The following is a 21,972-nucleotide window of genomic DNA, read 5'->3' as shown; positions in this document are numbered from 1 at the left end:
ATGCAAAATCGAAGCCGCCGAAGAGGAATACCTTTCTTTGTCCGTCTTTTTACAACTAGACGGAAGTAACTTTATTTCCTTTTATTCGCGGTCTTCGCTTTTTCCACGAAGTAACCAACCAGTCTCTTTCTTTTTTTTCTTTTAATAGATAAAATGATTGTCGTCATCAAATCTTTACTTAATGCTATTATATAGAGTTTATGTTATAGCTAAGCGTGATCCAATGATACGTTAAATTACCTGCCTGCCCTCCTTTCATATTCAATGCTCTGCCAGGTTGACAACGATAAGATGTTGATTGATGGTGAAAACTTTAAATATCTCAGGGACTACGGGTGTAAAGAAAAGGATTCACATCAGGTGCAATACCTAATTAATGGCTGAGATTGAAAGATTGAAAAAACAACTTTCAATCTCAGTCATTAAATAAAATATATTTAAAAAGAGTAAAAAAGTTAAAGTAAAAAAGTTAAAAAAGTTAAAAAATTTGTGAGGGAAGTGAAGGTATTGCACCAGGTGCAATACCCACCTGATGTGAATCCCACTTTTTAACTTTAACTTTTTTACTCTTTTTAAATATATTTTATTTAATGGTTGAGATTGAAAGTTGTTTTTTCAATCTTTCAATCTCAACCATTGATTAGGTATTGCACCAGGTGCAATATCCTAGGTATTGCACCTGATGTGAATCCTAAAGAAAAATGCTGAGAACAAAGACTTGTCAGCAAGTTACAAGGGGGAAGGCAGGCTTTGCCAGGTTGACAACGATAAGATGTTGATTGATGGTGAAAACTTTAAATATCTCAAGGACTGCGGGTGTAAAGAAAAATGCTAAGAACAAAGACTTGTCAGCAAGTTACAAGGGGTGAAGTAAAAGTCGTATCTCCACAATTTTATTATTTACAACTATATAAGTTATGAAAAAAAATGATGTTTTTAGTACTATCTTGAAGATAAAAATATATCAATAATGCTTTGATCATAATAAATTTACAATTTTACCCCAACTTGTGGATTTTAAAAAATTGTGACAAAATTTACAGATTTATTGTGCTCTTAACATTTTTGAAAAGTTACTTATCAAAAAACTAAAAACTAAAGGAAGAAAGAAATTGGAATTGTGATTGTAGTCTTGTTAAAAGAAAATATGGAATTCCAAAATCCACTGTTTGTTGTGATGATTTTATTAATATATATTTGAACTGGAAACAAAAGTGTAAACAACAAAATAATTACTGTGAAAGTAGTTGTTGAACACTCGTATCAAATAAATATTGGCCTATGAGCACACGCATACTCAAAGGTTCTTTTATTATTATTTTTTTTGTAAAAATTAATAATTTGAATCTGATGATGCTTGAATCGTTAGTAGAGGTGTTTGTCCAGACTGGAGTCGTCCACGGATAATCTTGATCCTGAGACAAGTTGAAATCAAAGTAAGGTCATCGGTGTGGCACCTGTCACAAGGTCTCCGATGCCAAAGTTAGAACGGCTAGAACAACAAAATGACAGATGTAGTGTATTTTTAATGTATATGTGTGTACTTGCTTTTGGACCTTATGGGTAGGTATTTATACAAGTGTTTTCCTTTTCCTTCTAGCTATTGGGATTGCTTTAATGGTGATTTTATTTTCGTGTCAGTAACGCTTCCACAGAACATTGTTGGCGGGCTATTCTCCACAACGGTATAGAAGTTAATTATTGCTTCGTAACGCTTCACTAACGGAGTAAGGGAGGACGAGTCTGCTCTCGTATGATGACGATCTCGATCTGGACGATTTATATGATCGTCATTGTGTTGGCTTATAGACGAAGGTATAATCGAGATCATCAGCTGCCCCCCTATTCCAAGGTCATCCGCAGCTTAGACGATCAAAGGAATACAGGAAGGTTTTTTTTTTTTTTTTTTTTTTTTTTTTTTTTTTTTTTTTTTTTTTTACAGTTAGGGTGCTTGGGTTTCTGCTCCCACATTGATTGTTCCGTGGCGGTGTGGCACGCGTCATGGTCACGTGTCTCCCTTTCATTGGTTGATAGGTCCTATTTCCGATGGAGCCTTTTCAGATTTCCCGCATTTTTCAAGGTAAAAGTTTTAATTTTTTTTTTCCTTCTCATCTCTTCACTTTCTTTTCTATGATTGGTTTTTCTAACTTCCCGATTGTGCATTTCGCTCCTAGCCTTCTTAGTTTCCTCCTTATTTTCAAGTACGCCCTTTCTTTACTCCCTTTTTCTTTTTGAGTTTCATTTGGATTCCTTTTTTCTTTCTGTGCACCTATTTTCCTTTTTGGGTTGTGCTACTCTCTTTAATGGTGGATTCTTATGAAATTAGGCGCACTTCCCCCTCCATCGCCTTCTTATTTTCTCGTTTAGGGGCATTTGTAGATTCCCATACGTTAGGTGCTTCTCCCTCTAGTGACCCATGTCCACATCTTGGGGATTTTGTGGTGGTTGGTAGTGGTATAGGTTTGGTGTTGGCTGACTTGTACCCACTATTGCATAACTCCTTAGTTTGGTTTAAACCCATTAGAGAGGTTTTAAGGAGGGAAAATATGAGGTCCGAGATGGGTTCGGACAATCTAAAGGGGAACTCGTCCTCTAGTGTAGGTATGGTAGGAACGGCGGTAGACATGGCTACTTCAGCGCCTTCTAGTGTGCCTTCGTCCTCTCATCCTCCTGCTCCAAAGAAATCCCGTCCTTTCCATGCTATCAAAGAGAAGTGTTCCTTGAAGAGAGAGGCTTTTGAAAAATTTAGGGATAGATTTCAATTTCCTGACGGGACCAGGGCTTGTCTTCCTAGGAAGGGTGAAAAGGCTTGTGCCTTTGCTCATGGAGAGGTCTGTTTCTATGAGGCCGCGTTTTTGTGTGGCCTCAGATTTCCCATCCACCTGTTCATCATGGAGCTTCTCCACTATTTGAACCTTACTCCGGGGCATCTTATGCTGAATTCATGGAGAATCGTCATAAGCTACATGGTGATTTGGACGAACATAGCTAACGGGGATATGATAACGCTAAACAAGTTCGTCCATCTTTACCGTTTGAAGGAATCTAGGGAATTTGGGTATTACGAGTTTATGCCTTGGACTAGGAAGTCCCGTCTCGTCGTTGATCTTCCATCGTCCTTCCGTAACTGGAAGTCTAGGTTTTTCTTTGTGTCTGGCGATGGTTAGGAGACTCTTTCTGATGACTTTTGGGGGGACGTCCCTAGGTTGCTGCGCCGGTGGGAGACCCCTCAGCTTGGTGCGTTCACCTCCCGTGAGATGTTTTTCCTTTTTTTTTTTTGTCCTTTTGTCATTTTGGTCGTCATTCTGATTTTGTCTGGTTTTCTATCTTGCAGCGAAAGAGCATCCAGAGCTTGAGGAGAAGTTTGAAAAGAGGGTTCAAGAGCCCATCAAGTATGTGAGTACTATCGACGATTTTGACAAGCTAGTCGACCCGCACACTTTAGCTCGTCACTATTTGGGGCCGGAGCCATCAGACTACATCCTTTGTGCAATTGATCGGGAACAGAAAAAACGTGAGTTATCTGAGTCATTTTGTGTAAGATCGTTCCTTCTCCTTTTTTCCTAGGATTAACTTTTCTCTTTCTGGTGTAGAGATGACGACAAAATTTAACAAAGAGATGTACGCTAAAATTAAAGGGAAGAATAACGAACCCCTTTCTACCATTGGCCAAAGGAAGCTGAGAATTACGGACAAGGAGAAGGAAGAAGAGACGATTGAAGAGTTTCGTCCACCCCTGCCCTTGATCTGGACGAATGTCAGGCAGCGTCTCCGGGAATTTCAATTGAAGAAGTTGATCATCCTTCCAAAAAGCGAAAGACGGGAGACAAGGGGAAGGGAAAAGTGGGCTCCAGTGTTTGGGAGGACGCTGGAGTAGCTATGGACCGTGCAAGCGAGTTCCTTACCCCCGAGAAGATGAGAGATATTTCAAGTGTGCCTTTGCACAAGATGGTGAGCCGTCATGTTCACAAGCTCGTACAGGTAGCCGTCTTATTTCTATCATTTTAATCCACGTCCTTATGATTTTAATCTTCTTTGCTAACTTTGGCTGCTTTGCCTGTTAGGTATTGGGCGAAACCATGCACATTACTACCTAGTATTTGGCGAATGAGGAGAAGGCCGTCGTGGCCAATTCTAAAGTGGAAGTGCTGGAGGCCGAGGCTTCAGGACTCTGAAAAGATTTAATTGCTGCTATGGACGCCAACAATGTTTTGAAGGAGCAACTCAAGATTTTGTCTGAGCAGTTGGATTCTGAGAAGCAGTTGGTGAAGCAGAAGGATGAGCTTCTTGCCTCAGCTAGTCAGAGGATGAAGGCTGCCGTTGCTAAGGCTGTCCTTGCCTTTCAATCCACTGATGAATACAACACCATTTTATTTCAGTGGTATTTTAAGGGCTTCAAACTATTGAGGAGGTACCTGATCAAACATGGCCTTGGGACGGATCTGGAAGAGTTAGACTTTGAGGCTGTTGACAAAGAAATGGAGGAGGACGAAGCTGCCCTGGCAGCTCAGGCCGCTGCGTCCACTGGTGCAGACCCCTCTCAGGCTGATAAAGGCAAAGACGATGCTCCCCCAGCCTGATCCTGTTGCCCCTTGACGAAGAACTTCATTTTATTATTATATTTTATTTATGCCTTGTATGTTTTAAGGCTACTGGACAGCTCATATTTGAATTTTCCCCCGGTTTTGGGGCCTTTCTTTTGGATAACTTTATGTTGGGTAACTTTATGTTAATGCCTTCGTTTTTACTTGTTTCGCTGAACATGCCTTCTTTCTCATTGTGGACTTAAAAGAATTTTTGCTGATATTTTTGCTTATCCTTGTCCTTGAAGAAATTTGTACTAACGGGAACTTGGTCGTCTTTTACTTGGACGACGTACGTGATAGATTTTTATATTAACTTGAGCGGTATACACCCACTTAAAAAAAAATTTGGACGATATATGGCTCTTAAGGACGATGTACAAAGAATTTTTATTGTCTTGTCCTTCTTTTGGGCGATGTACATCCATTCAAGGAATCTTATCGGCTTTTCTTTTGGACGATCTACATCCATTTAAGGAATTTTATCGCCTTATCCTTCTTTTAGACTATGTACATCCTTTTAAGGAATATTATCGTTTTTTTTTTCTTTTTTGGACGATCTACATCCATTTAAGTTGTCTTATCGTCCTTTCTTTTGGACGATCTACGTCCATTTAAGGAATCTTATCGTCTTTTCTTTTGGACGATCTACATCCATTTAAGGAATCTTATCGTCTTTTCTTTTGGACGATGTCTTTGCTTTTTAGATCACGTTCATGGTTTGAGGAAGAGAAAGATAACAGAAATGAATGGGCTCGGAATAATGCGTTTATTTGATTAAAAAGTAAGAGATAATGCATATAGTTAGGTTACAATTCTTGTCCATAATACATCTTTAGATGTTCCACATTCCAGGGGCAGGGTAGCCTATTCCTGTCCAGGTCCTCCAAATGGTAGCTTCCCTGACGGGAATAGTGGACAACTTTGTAAGGTCCTTCTCAGGTTGGTCCTAGTTTGCCTTGTGTCGGATCTTTAGTTGTAGCAGTTACTCTGCGAAGGACGAGATCTCCAATGTTGAACCTTTTCAGCTTTACCCTCTAGTTGTAGTATTCGGCCATCTTCAACTGGTATTTGGTCATTCTTTGAGAAGCTCGGTCTCTGACTTCGTCCAGACAATCCAAGTTTAGTTTTAATTGGTCGTCATTGTTCTGTTCGTCGAAGTGCTTTGTTTTGAGATTGGTGAGTCCTATTTCCACCAGGATGACTGCTTCTGTTCCGTAGGTCAGATTGAATGGCGTCTCTCCTGTTGGCGTTTAGGCTGTAGTTCTGTAGGCCCATAAAACACTTGGTAACTCCTTGGGCCATGCTCCTTTTGCCCCCACTAACCAGGTCTTGATGATCTTTAGCAAGGTCCGGTTTGTTACTTCTGTCTGTCCATTGGCCTGGGGTTGCCCCGGTGATGAATATTTGTTCTTGATGTCAAGGCTCATACAGAACGTCCTGAATTCGTGGCTGTCAAATTGTCAACCATTGTCTAAAATGATCGTCTTTAGAATCAAGAACCTGCACACAATATTTTGCCAAACAAAATTTTGTACCTTTGCTTCTGTGATCGTCACTAGTGCCTCTGCTTCCACCCATTTCATGAAGTAATCTATCGCGACAAGTAGGAACCTCATCTATCTCTTTCCTTGGGGTAAAGGGCCCATAATGTCAATTCCCCACTGTGAAAATGGCTAGGGCATAGAAATGGTCGTCATCCTTTCTTCGGGAACTCATTAGTCATTGAGGATGGTGAATCTGGCAGCTCGCTTTTTGATCTTCTTGGCTTCTTCCAGGTTCGGTGGTAACTGTCCGTCTTTAAGGTAGGACAGAATGGGGCTCGTCCACCCGGAACCAGTGTGTATGGCAAAGGTTTGGAATTCTTCGATACTAGGGTGATTTTGTTCTTCCAATCTCCAGTCTATTACCCTCGATTGGTCGTCTGTGGATGCAGTCCATGCAACTTCGTCGGCCTCAGTATTCTGGCTTCGAGGGATCTGAACAATTTCTGCATGATCAAAATTGCTTACCAGCTGGTTTGTCAACTTGAGATACTTCTGCATTCTTGTCTCCTTTGCTTCGAAATCTCCTTTGACCTGCCCTACAATGAGCTGTGAATCACTCCTTAGTGAAATGTTTTCAACTCCAAGTGCCTTGGCAATTCTTAGCCTTGACAATATGGCCTCGTATTCGGCTTCATTATTAGTTGCAGGGAACCTAAGCCGGGCACCATATTTCAAAACATCTCCCTCAGATGATGCCTGAATCGTCAGTAGAGGTGTTCGTCCAAACTAGAGTCGTCCACAGATAATCCTGATCCTGAGACAAGTTGAAATCAAAGTAAGGTCACCGGTGTGGGGCTTGCCACAAGGTCTCCGATGCCAAAGTTAGAACGGCTAGAACAATAAAATGACAGATGTAGTGTATTTTTAATGTATATGTGTGTACCTGCTTTTGGACCTTATGGGTAGGTATTTATACAAGTGTTTTCTTCTTCCTTCTAGCCGTTGGGGTTGCTTTAATGGTGATTTTATTCTCACATCAGTAACGCTTCCACAGAACATTGATGGCAGGCTATTCTCTCCAACGGTATAAAAGTTAATTATTGCTTCGTAACACTTCACTAACGGAGTAAGGGAGGACGAGTCTGCTCTCGTATGATGACGATCTTGGTCTGGACGATTTATATGATCGTCATTGTGTTGGCTTATAGATGAAGGTATAATCGGGATCATCAGAATCCATTATAATTTGGGATTACTACATTTTTTAATTACAAAAAAACTTAGAAGTGTGATAAGTATATTATTTCATCCAAAACGCAGAACACTCATCACACTCCTAGGGGTGTGGTCCTATTTTATAGGTAACGTTTTAGTGGGAGTTAAAGATGTATCAACTTATCAAAAAAAAAAAAAATGTATATATCTATTTAGTTTAGTATTTTTTTTTTTTTGATAGCTATTAGTTTTTTTTTTTGGATGTTTTGTTTTGTTTTTGGATAAACATGGGATGTTTTTTTTAAGGAAAAAAAACAGCAACAACGTGGGTTGTTTAACTTATTTTTCTATTTAAAAATAAATAAATGTATAGTTATTTTGAATAAGTGGGTTAGTGGAAGAGTATTCCTATTTTGTAAGCAGTTTTAGTGCAAGTTAGACATATATTTTTACTAGACACTTCTTTAGTTTTGTCTCTACTTAAAAAAATCTGTGTTTATTTTATTTTATATATATAATTTTTATTTTGAGAATCTAATTTATAAGTGGATAAAAAAATTTGAAAATTAATAGGAGAATAACCCTATTTTTAGGCAATGTTTTAGTTAGAGACAACACCACCTTATGGCCAGGGTGGTCTTGGGACCACCCTGACTTGAAAAAAGAAAATTTTATACATAATAATTTAAAATTTTATATTTATTTACCTTTAAAAAAAAAATTTGGGAACACCTTGAATTTTTTTATGCTAATAAAATTAAATTTTGGTCCATAATTTGAGCAACTTAAAAATATATTAGAGTCTTTCAAGCAAAAAGAACCACATGCTTTTGTATTATTTTAAGCCTATACTATAGCTTTACTTTTAGTTTTTGCTTTACCTGATACACTGTCATTGTACGACTACTTTTCTTCAAAAACATTATAATATATATATATATATATATATATATTATACAACTAATTAGTCCAAGTCACGTAAATTTAGCTTTTTCATTGTATAACTACTTTTCTTTTTCCTTTTTCCGAAAATTTTGATTAAAAAAATAGTAGTTTTATTTAATTAAGTGAATAAACTTAAAAAGTTGCTTAATTTTTATATAACATCAATTAATTCATTACATATATATATATATATAGTAATTTTTTATTTTTATGATTATAATTAAACATGTGATTGTCCATTCTAAGGAAATTTGATTAAATTTACATGAAAAAGTGTCACTAAATATTATTTTTTACATTTTGCTATCATATTATTAGTAATAAACTTATTATATTTTTATTTATATAATTTAAAATTTTATTAATTATATTATTTATGATGTCATCGGTTCGACCATCAGTCGGATTTTGGTTCGACCAAAAAACCAATAACTAGTCCATTTTTCTGGTTCTTTCACCATACTGGTTTATAATACCATGGAACCCCCCCCCCCCCCCCACAAAAAAAAAGAACGAAAATCTACAAAAAAAATAATAATAAAACCACTAGCAAGGCCCAAACCAAATGCCAATAGAAAAGCTCAGTACAAGATCAATCTCATCTTAGACTAAGACTATCACTACTCCAACACCAACACGATTATGTTTTTAATTCAACAAATATTAAAAAAAAAAAATCCTTACTGCCCCAGTGCCTCGCAGATTCACAACTCATTAAAAAATTTAAACTAAAACTAAATCAAACCTAAAGGTTAAAAGAAAATAAGAAACTCACCTACTCTTCCCAGCCATCGTTGTCCATCCCTATTCAACAACACTAACAACAACCATAACTAAACTCCACAAGCTTTATGTTGTAAAACTTTATGTATTTTGTGTGTTTTTTTATTGTTGTTGTTGTCAATATATAAATTTTCTTTCAGCAAAAAAAAAAAAAAATTTCTTTATATTAGATTGTGTAATTTATCTTTCTTGAGAAACACCTTAGAAAAAATTCCTGGAGCCGCAACTTTTAGTGGGAGTTAAGGTTGTATTTTTACTAGATTGTTATTTAATTTTGTTTCTACTCAAATGTAGAGATGTAGAAATATTTTAGAACCAAAAAAATCCAGTCCAAATAGGGAAAACTCCTTAAATAATAGTATATAAAAAACTGAAACATCTGTATCTCCCACAATTTTCCACATCATCATTTTAATTTATAAAAAAAATTTAATTTTTTAAACTAAATAGTGAGAGAGTTCTATTAGGAGTTTCTCTCTCTTTTTTCCTTAATCCTAAAGTTTTTTATTTTTTATGTGAGTCTTTTTTTTTTCTTTTTTTTGAAACCTAAAGTGAGTCCTTTTAAAAAAAAAAAATACAATTTTCCACATCATCATTTTAATTTACAATTTTTTTTAATTTAATAAACTAAATAGTGAGAGAGTCCTATCAGGAGTCTCTCTCTTTTTTCCTTAATCCTAAAGTTTTTTTTTTTTTTTTTGAAACCTAAACTGAGTCCTTTAAAAAAAAAATTCCTTACGTGTGGTCTTTTTTTAAACTAAATAGTGAAAGAGTCCTAACATGAGTTTTTTTTTTTTTTTTTTTTTTTTTTTTTTTTTTTTTTTAAAGCTTTTTTTTACAAGATTTTTTTTTTTGAAACCTAAAGTGAGGTCTAATTAAAAAAAATTATAATTATTTTTTAATCCTAAAAAAATAATTATAAAAAATTTATAATTATTTGATTTATAAATTTTTAAAATTTTTTAAACTAAATAGTGAGAGAGTCCTATCAAGAGTCTCTCTCTCTCTCTTTCTCTCTCTCTCTCTCTCTCTCTCTCTCTCTTTTCCTTAATCCTAAAGTTTTTATTTATTTATTTATTTTTTATGACAATCTTTCTTTCTTTCTTTTTTTGAAACCTAAAATGAGTCCTTAAAAAAAAAAAAAAATTCCACATCATAATTTTAATTTATAAAAAATTTTAATTTTTTAAACTAAATAGTGAGAGAGTCCTATCGGGAGTGTCTCTCTCTTTTTTCCTTAATCCTAATTTTTTTATTTTTTGGGAGTCTTTCTTTTCTTTTCTTTTTTTTTTTTGAAACCTGAAGTGAGTCATTTTTTTTAAAAAAATACAATTTTCCACATCATCATTTAAATTTATAAATTTTTTTAATTTTATAAACTAAATAGTGAGAGAGTTCTATCAGGTGTCTCTCTCTTTTTTCCTTAATCCTTTTTTTTTTTTTTTTTTTTTTTTTTTTTTTTTTTTTTTTTTTTTTTTTTTGAAACCTAAAGTGAGTCCTTTTTAAAAATATATATATAATTTTCCACATCATCATTTTAATTTTTTAAACTAAATAGTGAGAGAGTCCTAACAGGAGTCTCTCTCTCTCTCTCTCTCTCTCTCTCTCTCTCTCTCTCTCTCTCTCTTCCTTAATCCTATTTTTTTTTTTTTATACGTGAGTCTTTTTTTTATTTTTTTTTTGAATCCTAAGTGAGTCCTTAAAAAAAAAAAAAATCTAACGTGTGGTCTTTTTAAAAACTAAATAGTGAGAGAATCTTGACAGGAGTCTCTCTCTCTTTTTTCCTTAATCCTAAAGTTTCTTTTCTTCTTTTTTTTTTTTTTTTGAAACCTAAAGTAAGATCTAATTTTAAAAAATTATAATTATGTTTTTAATCCTAATTCTAACATATGTCTCTCAAAAAGTAAAAAATTTTGGTTTTATATTATATATAGATAATAACAACGATGTGGCAAGCTTTAAGGATATGAGAATGCAATTTGTAGATCTTCTATCAAGATAACATAGATTAGATTAGTGGTGGATAGTAGATTTAATTGCAATTGAGTATTATGTGAAGTCATCACCATAGAATAGCCCATGTCAAGATGTGTTATGTGAAACCAATGAAATGAAAGAAAATTTTTTTCTAAAACATTATATTGAACAAAAAATTACTTATTTTCATTCATTTTCAAGTTATACATTTTTTTAAAGTTAAGTCATAAACCTTTAAGCAAAATAAGTACTTTTAATTTTTATTTAACTATCCCATGTATTGCATAAGTTAACGACTTGTTATTATTATTATTATTATTATTGTAGCGTCACAATTTGTAGCCCAAGCCCAAAATGTATGGAGTCTTGGTCCAAGGAGCCCAATACAATGAATTTGTAGAGAATGGGTTGGAAACCTGGACTTTTGTGAATTAGATGATCAGCCAATAGGTTTTGATGATAAAGAAAAAAAGATAACAAAAGTTTACTAGGGAAAGATGTCCTCGGATTTTACCTGAGGAGGTTGATTCTTAAATATTGTTCTTAAGACTTTGTTACAAGTCTGGTACCCAGATTGCTCCCCCGAGCCTTCTTTTTTCCCTTCTCTTCTATTTTATACTATCTTCCTCTCATTTCCACCGTCCACGTGTAGATTTAGATTGATAGTGCTAATACTTGTCCCGTCAACCCCTCCCTAAAGTCTTTGGGAGTGGTTGTAAAGGCTGAAAAACATGGTTCAATTAGTTGCAGAGCATTTAATGCAATAGTAGCAACTTTCTCTTAGATATTTCTATACCTTCCTTTGTCCTGTTCTTTCTCAATACTTATCATCTTTCATGGAATGATCCGGAGTGTCGCTCTTAATAACAGACCATTCCCTTTGTCCTCAGCCTTGCCTAGCCGAGGAGGAGTTCTTCCTCGGATTAGGCCCTTGGCCCAACATATACATAGATATGGGCTCCTTGGCCTTTCACCACCACAATTATTATTATTATTATTATTATTACCTTTTCCTATCTAAAGGATAAAGTAAGGAAGAAACTGCAAAGTTGGAAAGACATGCTGCTATCTAGGGCTAGAAAAGAGGTTCTCATCAAGGCAGTGGCACAATCCATCCCCACTTATACAATGAGTATGTTTCAACTTCTGATTAAATTATGTGATGAATTAGATGCAATTTGTGCAAGATGTTGGTGGGGACAAGTTAGGAATTAAAGGAAAATTCATTGGAAAAGTTGGGATAAATTATCAATTTCAAAGAAAGATGGTGGAATGGAGTTTCGAGACTTTAGAGCATTCAATCTAGCTATGCTAGCTAAGCAAGGGTGGAGAATGTTACAAGAAGATGACTCCCTATTATATAAGTGTTATAAAGCTAGATATTTCCCACAGTCTACTTTTCTTAAGGTTGTTGAGTCACCAAATTGCTTCTTTGTTTGGAGAAGCATAATGCCAGCACTTCCCATTCTTAAATCCAGTTGCTGTTAGAGAGTTGGAAATGACTCTTCCATAAGAGTTAGGTGGGATAGATGGATCCCAAATCATCCAACACACAAAATCCTCTATCCGACTAATGAAGAAACAGAGGATTTGTTAGTTTCAGATTTTATTGATCCGGATTTGCATTGGTGGATGAAGAGGAAGGAATTTAGAGGTGACAGATTCATTTGGATGGACTTGATAGATCAAGACAAATGGGTTAAAGGTAAATGGATCCAATGTGAACGGACCAGGGTGGACGGATTAGAAGGCCACGTGGCATTGAGTTGGTCATTATGTGGTCTCCAAGAAATCCTAAATAGAAACGACTTGCGTCTCACAATTAACCCTAGTCCATAGAATCCTAATATGAATAGAATTCTAACACGAGGAGGATTCTGGAAGATACGCACATTAATGAAGATCTTCCCTATAAGGAAAAGACTTGTTGCGCAAGCATAGGAGTTTGGTTCTACACTACTATAAAAACCCAAAGACTCTTAGAAAATAGGTACGTATAATTCACCCCAGCTCTGGCACTCTAGAGTTGTGAGAAGTTTTAACTTGACTTTCGGAGGGTATTTGGCCGGCACCACACCGGTGTTCTTTGTTAGGTTTTCTTTTTTTATTGTGCAGGTATTCTTTCAAGCATGCGAGGATTGTGTGGCTCACTGGTGATTTTTTGGCATCATCAATTGGCGCCGTCTATGGGAAAGACTGCGACTTGTAAGTCATACAAACGCTTCCCGAACAAAGAGTTGCATGGTATTTACTCACTCGATGACGACCACCAACAACATTCAGGGAGACGAGCCGTAATCCACTGCCCTGGAGAGGTAGGTCCAAACCTTCACAGCAACAGTGGAACATCTCACCAAACAGAACCAAGACCTAGAGGAACAGCTATGGCAGAAGAATGCAGTGATAGGTACCCAAAAGGAAGACCAAGAAGGTACCAGTACTGAATGAAGAAACCAAGAGGGGCCGGAGGGTAGTAACACCTTGAGCATACCGGAACGACAAGACATGAGTCGTCCATCCATCACTGATACAGCTCAACCCCACATTGTCGTAGAGATGCAGATGATGAAAGAACGAATGGACTTTATGATGAATGCGCTCAGGGGGAGAGTGTCCAGTGACCTCGATGATTTGGTCCACTGAACCGATTCACCATTCACTAAACCGGAACGACAAGATATGAGTCGTCCATCCATCACTGATACAGCTCAACCCCACATTGTCGCAGAGATGTAGATGATGAAAGAACGGATGGACTTTATGATGAACGCGCTCAGGGGGAGAGTGTCCTGTGACCTCGACGATCTGGTCCACCGAATCGATTCACCATTCACCATGTCTGTTAACTCCTTCCCCCTACCACAAAAGTTCCGCATGCCGCAAATAGAAAGCTACGACGAAGCCAAGGACCCTCTAGATCACTTGGAATCCTTCAAGACCCTGATACACCTTCAAGGAGTAGTAGACGAGATCATGTGTATGGCCTTCCCTACCATACTAAGGGGTCTCGCAAGAATTTGGTTCAGCAGGTTGACACCCAACTCCATCAGCACTTTCAAGGACCTAAGCGCCCAGTTTGCTTCACACTTTATTGGGGGACATAGATATAAGAAGTCAACCGCATGCTTAATGAGCATTAGGCAATGAGAGGATGAGACACTGAGGTCTTACATAGCCCGCTTTAACAAGGAAGCACTCTCGATTGACGAGGCTGACGACAAGATCCCCATAGTAACCTTCATGAACAGGCTGCGAAAAGGTAAGTTTTTATTCTCCTTTTACAAGAATGATCCGAAAACCATGTCGGATATGCTTTACAGGGCTACAACATGAATGCTGAAGATGCGTTGTTGGCCCGTGAGGAGAAGCCTAAGAAAAGAGAGAGGTAGGAGGAAGCCCGACAGAATAAGGGTAGAAAGATGGCCAGAACAGGAGAAAAAAGAAATGATCGACGATCCAAGCCCCTGACAGGGAGGTTCACAAACTTCACCCCCCCTGAATACCCCAATTGATCAGGTCTTGATGTAGATCAAAGATAAAGGAGCCTTAACATTCCCCGGCAAATTGAAGGGTGATCTCAGTAAGAGGCCCAAGGATAAATATTGTCGTTTCCACTGAGACCACGGTCACGACACATTTGATTGCTATGACTTGAAGCAGCAGATAGAGACCTTCATTAGGCAAGGGAAACTACAAAAATTCATCGGCAAGGAAGGAACAGAACAAAACCAAGGAGCACCAGCCTGAAGAGAAAACGAGCAACCTAGGCCACCCATGGGAGACATAAGGATGATCACAGGGGGTAGTACTTCTAGTTCCTCTAAGAAGGCACGTAAGGCATACCTACGGATGATTCAGAATATTCAACTAACAGGGTATGCCCTGAAGATGGCACGGGTCGACAATCCCGTAATTGGGTTCACGGAGGAAGATGTCCGACGTCTCCACCACCCACATGATGATGCACTTGTAGTCAGTATATGAGTAGGAGACTATAACACCTACAGGGTGCTGGTAGACAACGGAAGCTCCGCTGACATCTTATACTATCTAACCTTTCAGTGGATGAGAATAGAGAGAGAACGATTGATCCCAATGAATGCCTCGCTCATAGGATTTGGAGGAACAAGGGTGTATCCACTGGGCATGGTCACCCTACCAGTGACAGTCAGAGATTACCCTCAGTAAATCACGAAGGACGTGACCTTCCTAGTCGTTGATTGGTCATTTGCGTACAACGCCATATTGGGACGTCTTACTTTGAATTCATGGAAGGCTATAACATCCACCTACCATTTGATGGTCAAGTTTCCCATCGAATACAGGGTAGGAGAAGTAAGAGGGGATCAAGGGGTAGTGCGTGAATGCTACATCGCCATGCTAGAGATGGATGATCACCAGTAAACCATGTGAATAGAAGAATAACGAACAACAGTGGAGCCGATAGAAGAACTAGAAGAAGTGACCCTTGATGACTCAAGGCCTGAGCGGGCGACTAGAGTGGGTACGTTGGCTAGTCAGCCAGTACGTCAAGCACTCGCGATGTTCCTGAGAGAAAATCAGGACATATTCGCTTGGAGTCACGAGGACTTGCCAGGTATAGACCCCTCGGTCATAGTTCACAGATTGAATGTATCTCCCTCATCATCTCCCATCCGACAGAAAAAGTGAGTATTCGCCCCGGAACGAGATAAAGTCATAGCTGAGGAGGTTCAGAAGTTGTTGGAAGCAGATTTTATTCGAGAAGTATATTAACCTGACTGGTTAGCAAACGTGGTTATGGTAAATAAGGCCAATGGAGAGTGGAGGATGTGCGTAGACTTCATGGACCTCAATAGAGCCTGCCCCAAAGGACAGTTACTAGCTCCCACGGATAGATACCTTGATAGACTCAACTGCAAGATATCAGCTTCTGAGCCTTATGAATGCATTCTCAGGATACAACCAAATCAGAATGGAGGAGGCTGATTAAGAAAAGACTTCTTTTGTTACCAGCCAAGGACTCTTCTGCTATAAAGTGATGCCATTCGAGCTCAAGAACGCAGGGGCAATGTACATGAGATTAATGAACAAGATGTTTGCACACCAGATTGGGAGGAATGTGCAAGTTTATGTAGACGACATGCTGGTGAAAATCTTACGAGAAAATGAACACTTAAGCAACCTCCAAGAGGCCTTTGACACCCTCCGAGCGTACAACATGAAATTAAATTCGAATAAGTGTGTGTTCGGGGTTACTGCGGGGAAATTCCTGGGATTCATGGTATCCTAAAGGGGTATTGAGGTCAATCTAGAAAAATACGGGCTATAATGGAGCTAGCCCCACCGAAGACGGTCAAGGAGGTGCAAAGCCTGAATGGCAAGATAGTAGCACTAAACAGGTTCGTCTCTAGGGTGATGGATAAATGCCTACCCTTCTTCCGTGTATTGAAGAAATCGTTTGAGTGGACGGACAAGTGCCAGCAGGCGTTCAAAAGTCTAAAGTTGTATCTTTCGTCTCCTCCATTACTCAGCCCATCCAAGCTAGGGGAAGAGCTCTATCTGTACTTAGTTGTCTTGCAAGCTGCTGTCAAAGGCTTTGGTAAGAGAAAAGGATGGGTTGCAGAGACCCATTTATTTTACAAGCCGAGGGTTTCGAGGAGCAAAAGAAAGGTATCATCAGATGAAGGAGCTGGCGTTCGCATTGGTGACTACAGCATGAAAACTCAAGCCGTATTTCCAAGCACATACTATTGTTGTCTTGACAAATAAGCCTCTGAGAAAAGCCATGAGTAGCCTTAAAGCTATAGGACGGATGGCATTATAGGCAGTCGAGCTGAGTGAGTTCGATATTAGGTACCATCTATGTACTGCTATAAAGGGACAGGTGGTGGCTGACTTCATCGCCAAATTCACTCTTATGGAAAGCCAGGGGGCAGAAGTGGTTCCATAGTGGAGCGTCCATATAGACGGATCTTCAAATAAGCAAGCAAGAGGGGCTGGTGTGGTACTCCACACCCTAGAAGGAGATAAGATCGAGTGCATGATCCACCTGGACTTTCCTACGAGCAATAATTAAGCAGAATATGAAGCTTTAGTAGCAGGATTAGACCTCGCAAGAGCAACATAAGCTGAAAACATGGTTGTATACTACGACTCCCAAGTCGTAACTAGTCAGATTAATGGTAACTACAAATGCAAGAACGAAATAATGAAGAAGTACCTTGAGGAAGTGAAGGGTTGAATTAGTGGTCTCCAAATCAAATTCGTCCAAATCCCAAGGGAGGAGAACGAGTGTGCCGATTGCTTAGCTAAGGCCACCTCAGCAGAATACATGCTCGTCCCCAACCGGGTACTATCCTTCATTCAAATCTCTTCACTCATAGATGAGATTACAAGTGTGCAGGAGATAGGTGCTGAAAGCAACTGGACCATGCCATTAGTCTCCTACCTAAGGAACGGCGTGCTACCGGACGGGAAGGACGCCGCCAGAAAATTGAAGGTCTAAGCATCGCAGTTTGTTCTAATAAAAGACGTCTTATACAAAAGAGGTTTCTCCCACCTGTACCTAATGTGTTTGGGCCCCGAGGAGGCAGATTACGTCATGAGAGAGATTCACGAGGGGATCTGCAGAAACCACTCAGGGGCATGATCATTGATAAACAAGTTGATTCGTGTAGGATACTATTGGCCTACCATGCAGAAAGACGCGCAAACTTATGTCAAAGCTTGCGACAAATGCCAGAGATTTGGCAATATCATTAGACAATCGTTCGAAGAACTCACTCCCATGAAGGCCCTATGGCCATTCGCTTAGTGAGGATTAGATATCATGGGCCCCTTCCCAATAGCAATCAAGCAACTAGAGTTCCTAGTAGTTGGCATTGACTACTTCACCAAATGGGTGGAAGTAGAAGCCTTAGCCACTATCACGAAGAAGAGTATTCGAAATTTTGTCTAGAAGAATATCATTTGTAGATACGGGATACCTAAGGTGCTTGTCTCGGACAATGGAAAGCAATTTGATAACAGCGCATTCAAAGACTTCTGTTCGGAATTAAGGATCAAGAACTACTACTCCTCACCTGCCCACCCACAAGCCAATGGACAAGTTGAAGTTACGAACCGATCCTTGCTTAAGATCATCAAGACTCGGTTCGAGGGGGCAAAGGGCATATGACCAGATGAACTACCAAGTGTTTTATGGGCATACCGGAAAACAGTGAGGACACCTACGAGGGAAACACCATTTCGACTAGCATACGGAAGCGAAGTAGTCATCCCAGCAAAAGTAGGGCTTACAAGCTATCAGGTGGAGAACTATGATGAGAATAAGAATGATGAAGCCATGCGCCTGTAACTTGACCTAGTAGACAAGGTCCGGGCAACAACTGAGCAAAGGTTGGCACGATACCAGAACCTCATGGCGAACCACTACAACTCCAAAATTAGATACAGAGACTTCTAGGTCGGAGACCTTATTTTGAGGAAGGTAATGGGAGCAGCTAAGGATCCTACCCAAGGAAAGCTCGGCCCCAATTGGGAAGGGCCTTACAGAGTTACGTCATGGCAAAGAAAAGGCACCTACTACCTTGAGATGCTAGATGGGCGAGAAGTGCAACACCCATGGAATGCTGAGCACCTACGAAAGTACTACCAGTAGAGATGACAACGTGAAAAGCTACATCCATCAGACCTACAGTTTACTTTAAGTTTAATTTTTGATACATGTTTCCAATTTTTTAGTTCACTATTTAAACAATTTATTTTGCTACAATGATTTTTTAAGTGTCTTTTTAAGTTTCTCCTACGAATAAATGACCATAACAAGTGGAATATTCAGATATGAATAGTGTTTTTCTAGGAATTTGATCAAGTCCATAAAATGGACGAACTCATCCCAGGAGGGTAAAAGTATTATCCCAACAAGTGGACGGATCTACCAAAAAGTCCAAGAGTGGATGGACTTATCCTAAAAAGGATGATAACTATAAAGTCCATACAATGGACGGATCCAACTGAAGGTTGGATAAATATTGCAAGTCCATAAGTGGACGGATTCTGATTAATATTCAAGTTCACAAGTGGATGGACTCATCCCAAATGATGATAACTATAATGTCCATACAATGGACGGATCCAACTGAAGGTTGGATTAATATTGCTAGTCCATAAGTGGACGGATTCTGATTAATATTTCTAGCCCACAAGTGGACGGACTCATCCTAGAAAGGATGATAACTGTAAAGTCCATATAATTGACAGATCCAACTTAAGGTTGGACTAATATTAATAGTCCATAAGTGGACGGAGTCACAATAATATTGCTCGTCAGTATAGTGGACGGATTCAACTTGAGGTTTGATCAAAGCTTCTAGTCCACTCATCTTATGTAGACGGACTCATCTTATCGGGTGACTATGAAATCCATATAATGGATGGATATGACTTAATGTTGGGTTAATAATACTAGTCCGTGAATGGACGGACTCATCCTAAAGGATGAAAATTGTAAGATCCATTTTGTGGACGGACCCAACGTAAAATTGATTCACCTCAATCCACAATTGAACCTAATAGAGGATGGATCTAAATTGTAAGATCCACTGAATAAAGATTCAAAAAGCCCATGTAGTGGATGGGTCAAACTCATAGTTGAATTAATATTACTAGTCATTGTGTGGACGGGCTCATCCTGAAGGACGGACCCAACTTAAAGTTGAATGTTCCTCACTAGTGCACAAGTGAGCGGACCCCCTTTGAAGATGATAGTTATAACATCCCTATTACGGGTTCAATGTAAAATTAAAATTGACACTACACATTCATCAGAGGATGGATCCATCTAAAAGATGGTTTTTGTTTAATCACTAACTACATGTTTAAAGTCAAAAAAATAGACAAATAATAGAACAAGTAAACATTACTTAAAGCCCTTAAAGGAATGTTTTACATGCCATAAATGATAGATAAAGTTAAAAGGCTGTTCCCAAAATAGTTACAATTCCATAAAATAAAATAAAAATTACTGATGAGGGGAGGTGTTTTCGACATTCTCTTCGACATTCACGGGTTGACGGGCATCACCATCGACGGGCTGGGCTTGGTTCTCAATAGGAGTTGACTCTTCGTCGCCAACGGCTACATCGTCAGCAAACAAATCCTCCGTACTTTCAGAGGCGATGGGTTGAGCAGTAGCTGGGGCTTATGTGTCAATATTGAGTTAAGAAAAGTCAAGATCAGGATAAGCTCTCTTGGCCTGACGGACAACATCATCAAAGTCGTCCGCATAAGAGGTCTCGAGCTCCTCTAGGAGAGCGTCAGAATCGCGGTATTCACGGATTGCTGCCTCCTTTGCCTGATGGAGTTGGTCCTTGGCATCTTTTACCTCTTTTTCCTTATCCTCCAAGACTTTTCTCAACGTCTCCATATGTTCCTCAAGCTATTTCCTGACTTTCTCCGACGTAGCAAAATATTTCTCCATGCTAACCTTCCAGGCCTTGAGATTGTTCAACTTATCCTCCGTCTCGTTGGCCCTCACCCTTACATGGTCCAGTGCTATCTCATGGTTCAGAACCGTCCCATCAGCCCTTTCATCATCACCATTGCTTGAAAACAAAGGTTATTAGTGATGGAGGTAAGTGAACGGGAAGGATAGAAAGTGGATGGCAAAACTTACTTGAGCAATACAAAAGAGCCCCATCTCCTCCATGGCTTCCGTGGCATGGTTGCTTAAGTCCTCATAGTCATCGGAAGATATGATGGACGAAAGTTTCTCTAAAGCATATTTGGAATCCTTACAGAGGAGGATAGGTGGCTTCTCTTAGGTGGTAGATGGGCCCTTCATTAAACCCTTTCCCGCTTCATGCTTGGCAAGAGTAATCATCTTCCTACCCTCGGCCTCTAGTCCTATGACGGGCTCCAGAATGGTTTTGGGCTTTTTGGGGAGACGACCTTGCTTCTTTGGCAGCTTTCTTTTCGTGGACGGGTTGGATGAACCCATCCCCTTAGGTTGTTGTCCTTCCACCTCTTTCTTTTTGGCTCCCTGTTGTTTATGATAGCCTTTCTCTTGGCAACATCCATTTCTACACAAGGGAGGACGAATGGTTAGAATGAAATACAAACCAAGGAACCCAAAGATAGGGTGATGAACTTACGTTGGCAAACTTGAGCGTTGTATCGACGGGTGGCTAGAGTTGGCTCTAGTCTGTCACAGTACCAGTGGATAGTGTCTAATGTGACCAACTTTGCTCACGTCCTTTCCTTTAGCTTGGACTTGTTAAAAATTCTCTCTAGAAAACTCCACTCTTCAAGAGAGACTTGTGGGCAGTTGCGAACTGCAAAAGAAGACGGTTAGAGTGACACAGCAAATAAAAACTAAGTTGAATATAGACAAATACATACCAAACGGAGGCAATATGCCCCACGTGGTGTTGACGGGCATAAATTCATTGTCACCAAGACGACACATCCATTCGTCACCCTCCATGAAAAAATATCGACTCTTCCAGTTCCTATTAAAGTCGAGAGTCTCACACACAAGCCTTAGCAAAGATGTTGAAGCGATTTGTAGGATTCCCTTGAGTTGAAGATATGTTCCTGATGCAATTATTTGGCTCCACAATAAGAATGGATTGTTCTCTATAAAATTTGCATACAGGGTAGTTACACAGGTTCTAAGGAGTGAAGATTGAACTGAAAATTCCAGTGGTTGTGTAGGAAAACAAGTATGGGTTGCTTTGTGGAAACTTCGAATTCCTAACAAGATCAAGGTCTTTGGATGGAGAGCATGCCATGAGATTTTGCCAACACATCAAAACCTTACTAAACGACAAGTGGTTGATGACAATCTTTGCCTGAACTGCACTTGATTTCCAGAATTGGTCATACATGTCTTGTGGGATTGTGATGTTGCTTAGGATGTGTGGGATGGGAGCATATTGAAGCCGCAAAAGTGCTTGCATGGACAATCTGACATGATCCAGCTTATTGAATATTTGCTC

The 21,972-nt window shown here is 39.0% G+C and overlaps 1 protein-coding gene across 1 annotated transcript; it reads right to left on the bottom strand.

Moving 5' to 3' along the window:
• Positions 1-6,301: 6,301 nt before the first annotated feature.
• On the bottom strand, positions 6,302-20,399 carry LOC115964584. Its single transcript, XM_031083866.1, has 3 exons — positions 20,234-20,399; positions 19,999-20,167; positions 6,302-6,782 (listed from the first exon to the last, which is right to left on the bottom strand). The coding sequence occupies exons 1-3, from the start codon at positions 20,397-20,399 to the stop codon at positions 6,302-6,304; spliced, it is 816 nt and encodes a 271-aa protein (XP_030939726.1).
• Between the last annotated feature and the right edge of the window lie 1,573 nt (positions 20,400-21,972).

The sequence above is a fragment of the Quercus lobata genome, chromosome 10, assembly GCF_001633185.2.
Source record: "Quercus lobata isolate SW786 chromosome 10, ValleyOak3.0 Primary Assembly, whole genome shotgun sequence".
Classification (NCBI taxonomy): domain Eukaryota; kingdom Viridiplantae; phylum Streptophyta; class Magnoliopsida; order Fagales; family Fagaceae; genus Quercus; species Quercus lobata.
The sequence above is the reverse complement of the archived record's forward strand: the minus strand, read 5'-3'. Positions and strand labels throughout refer to the sequence as shown.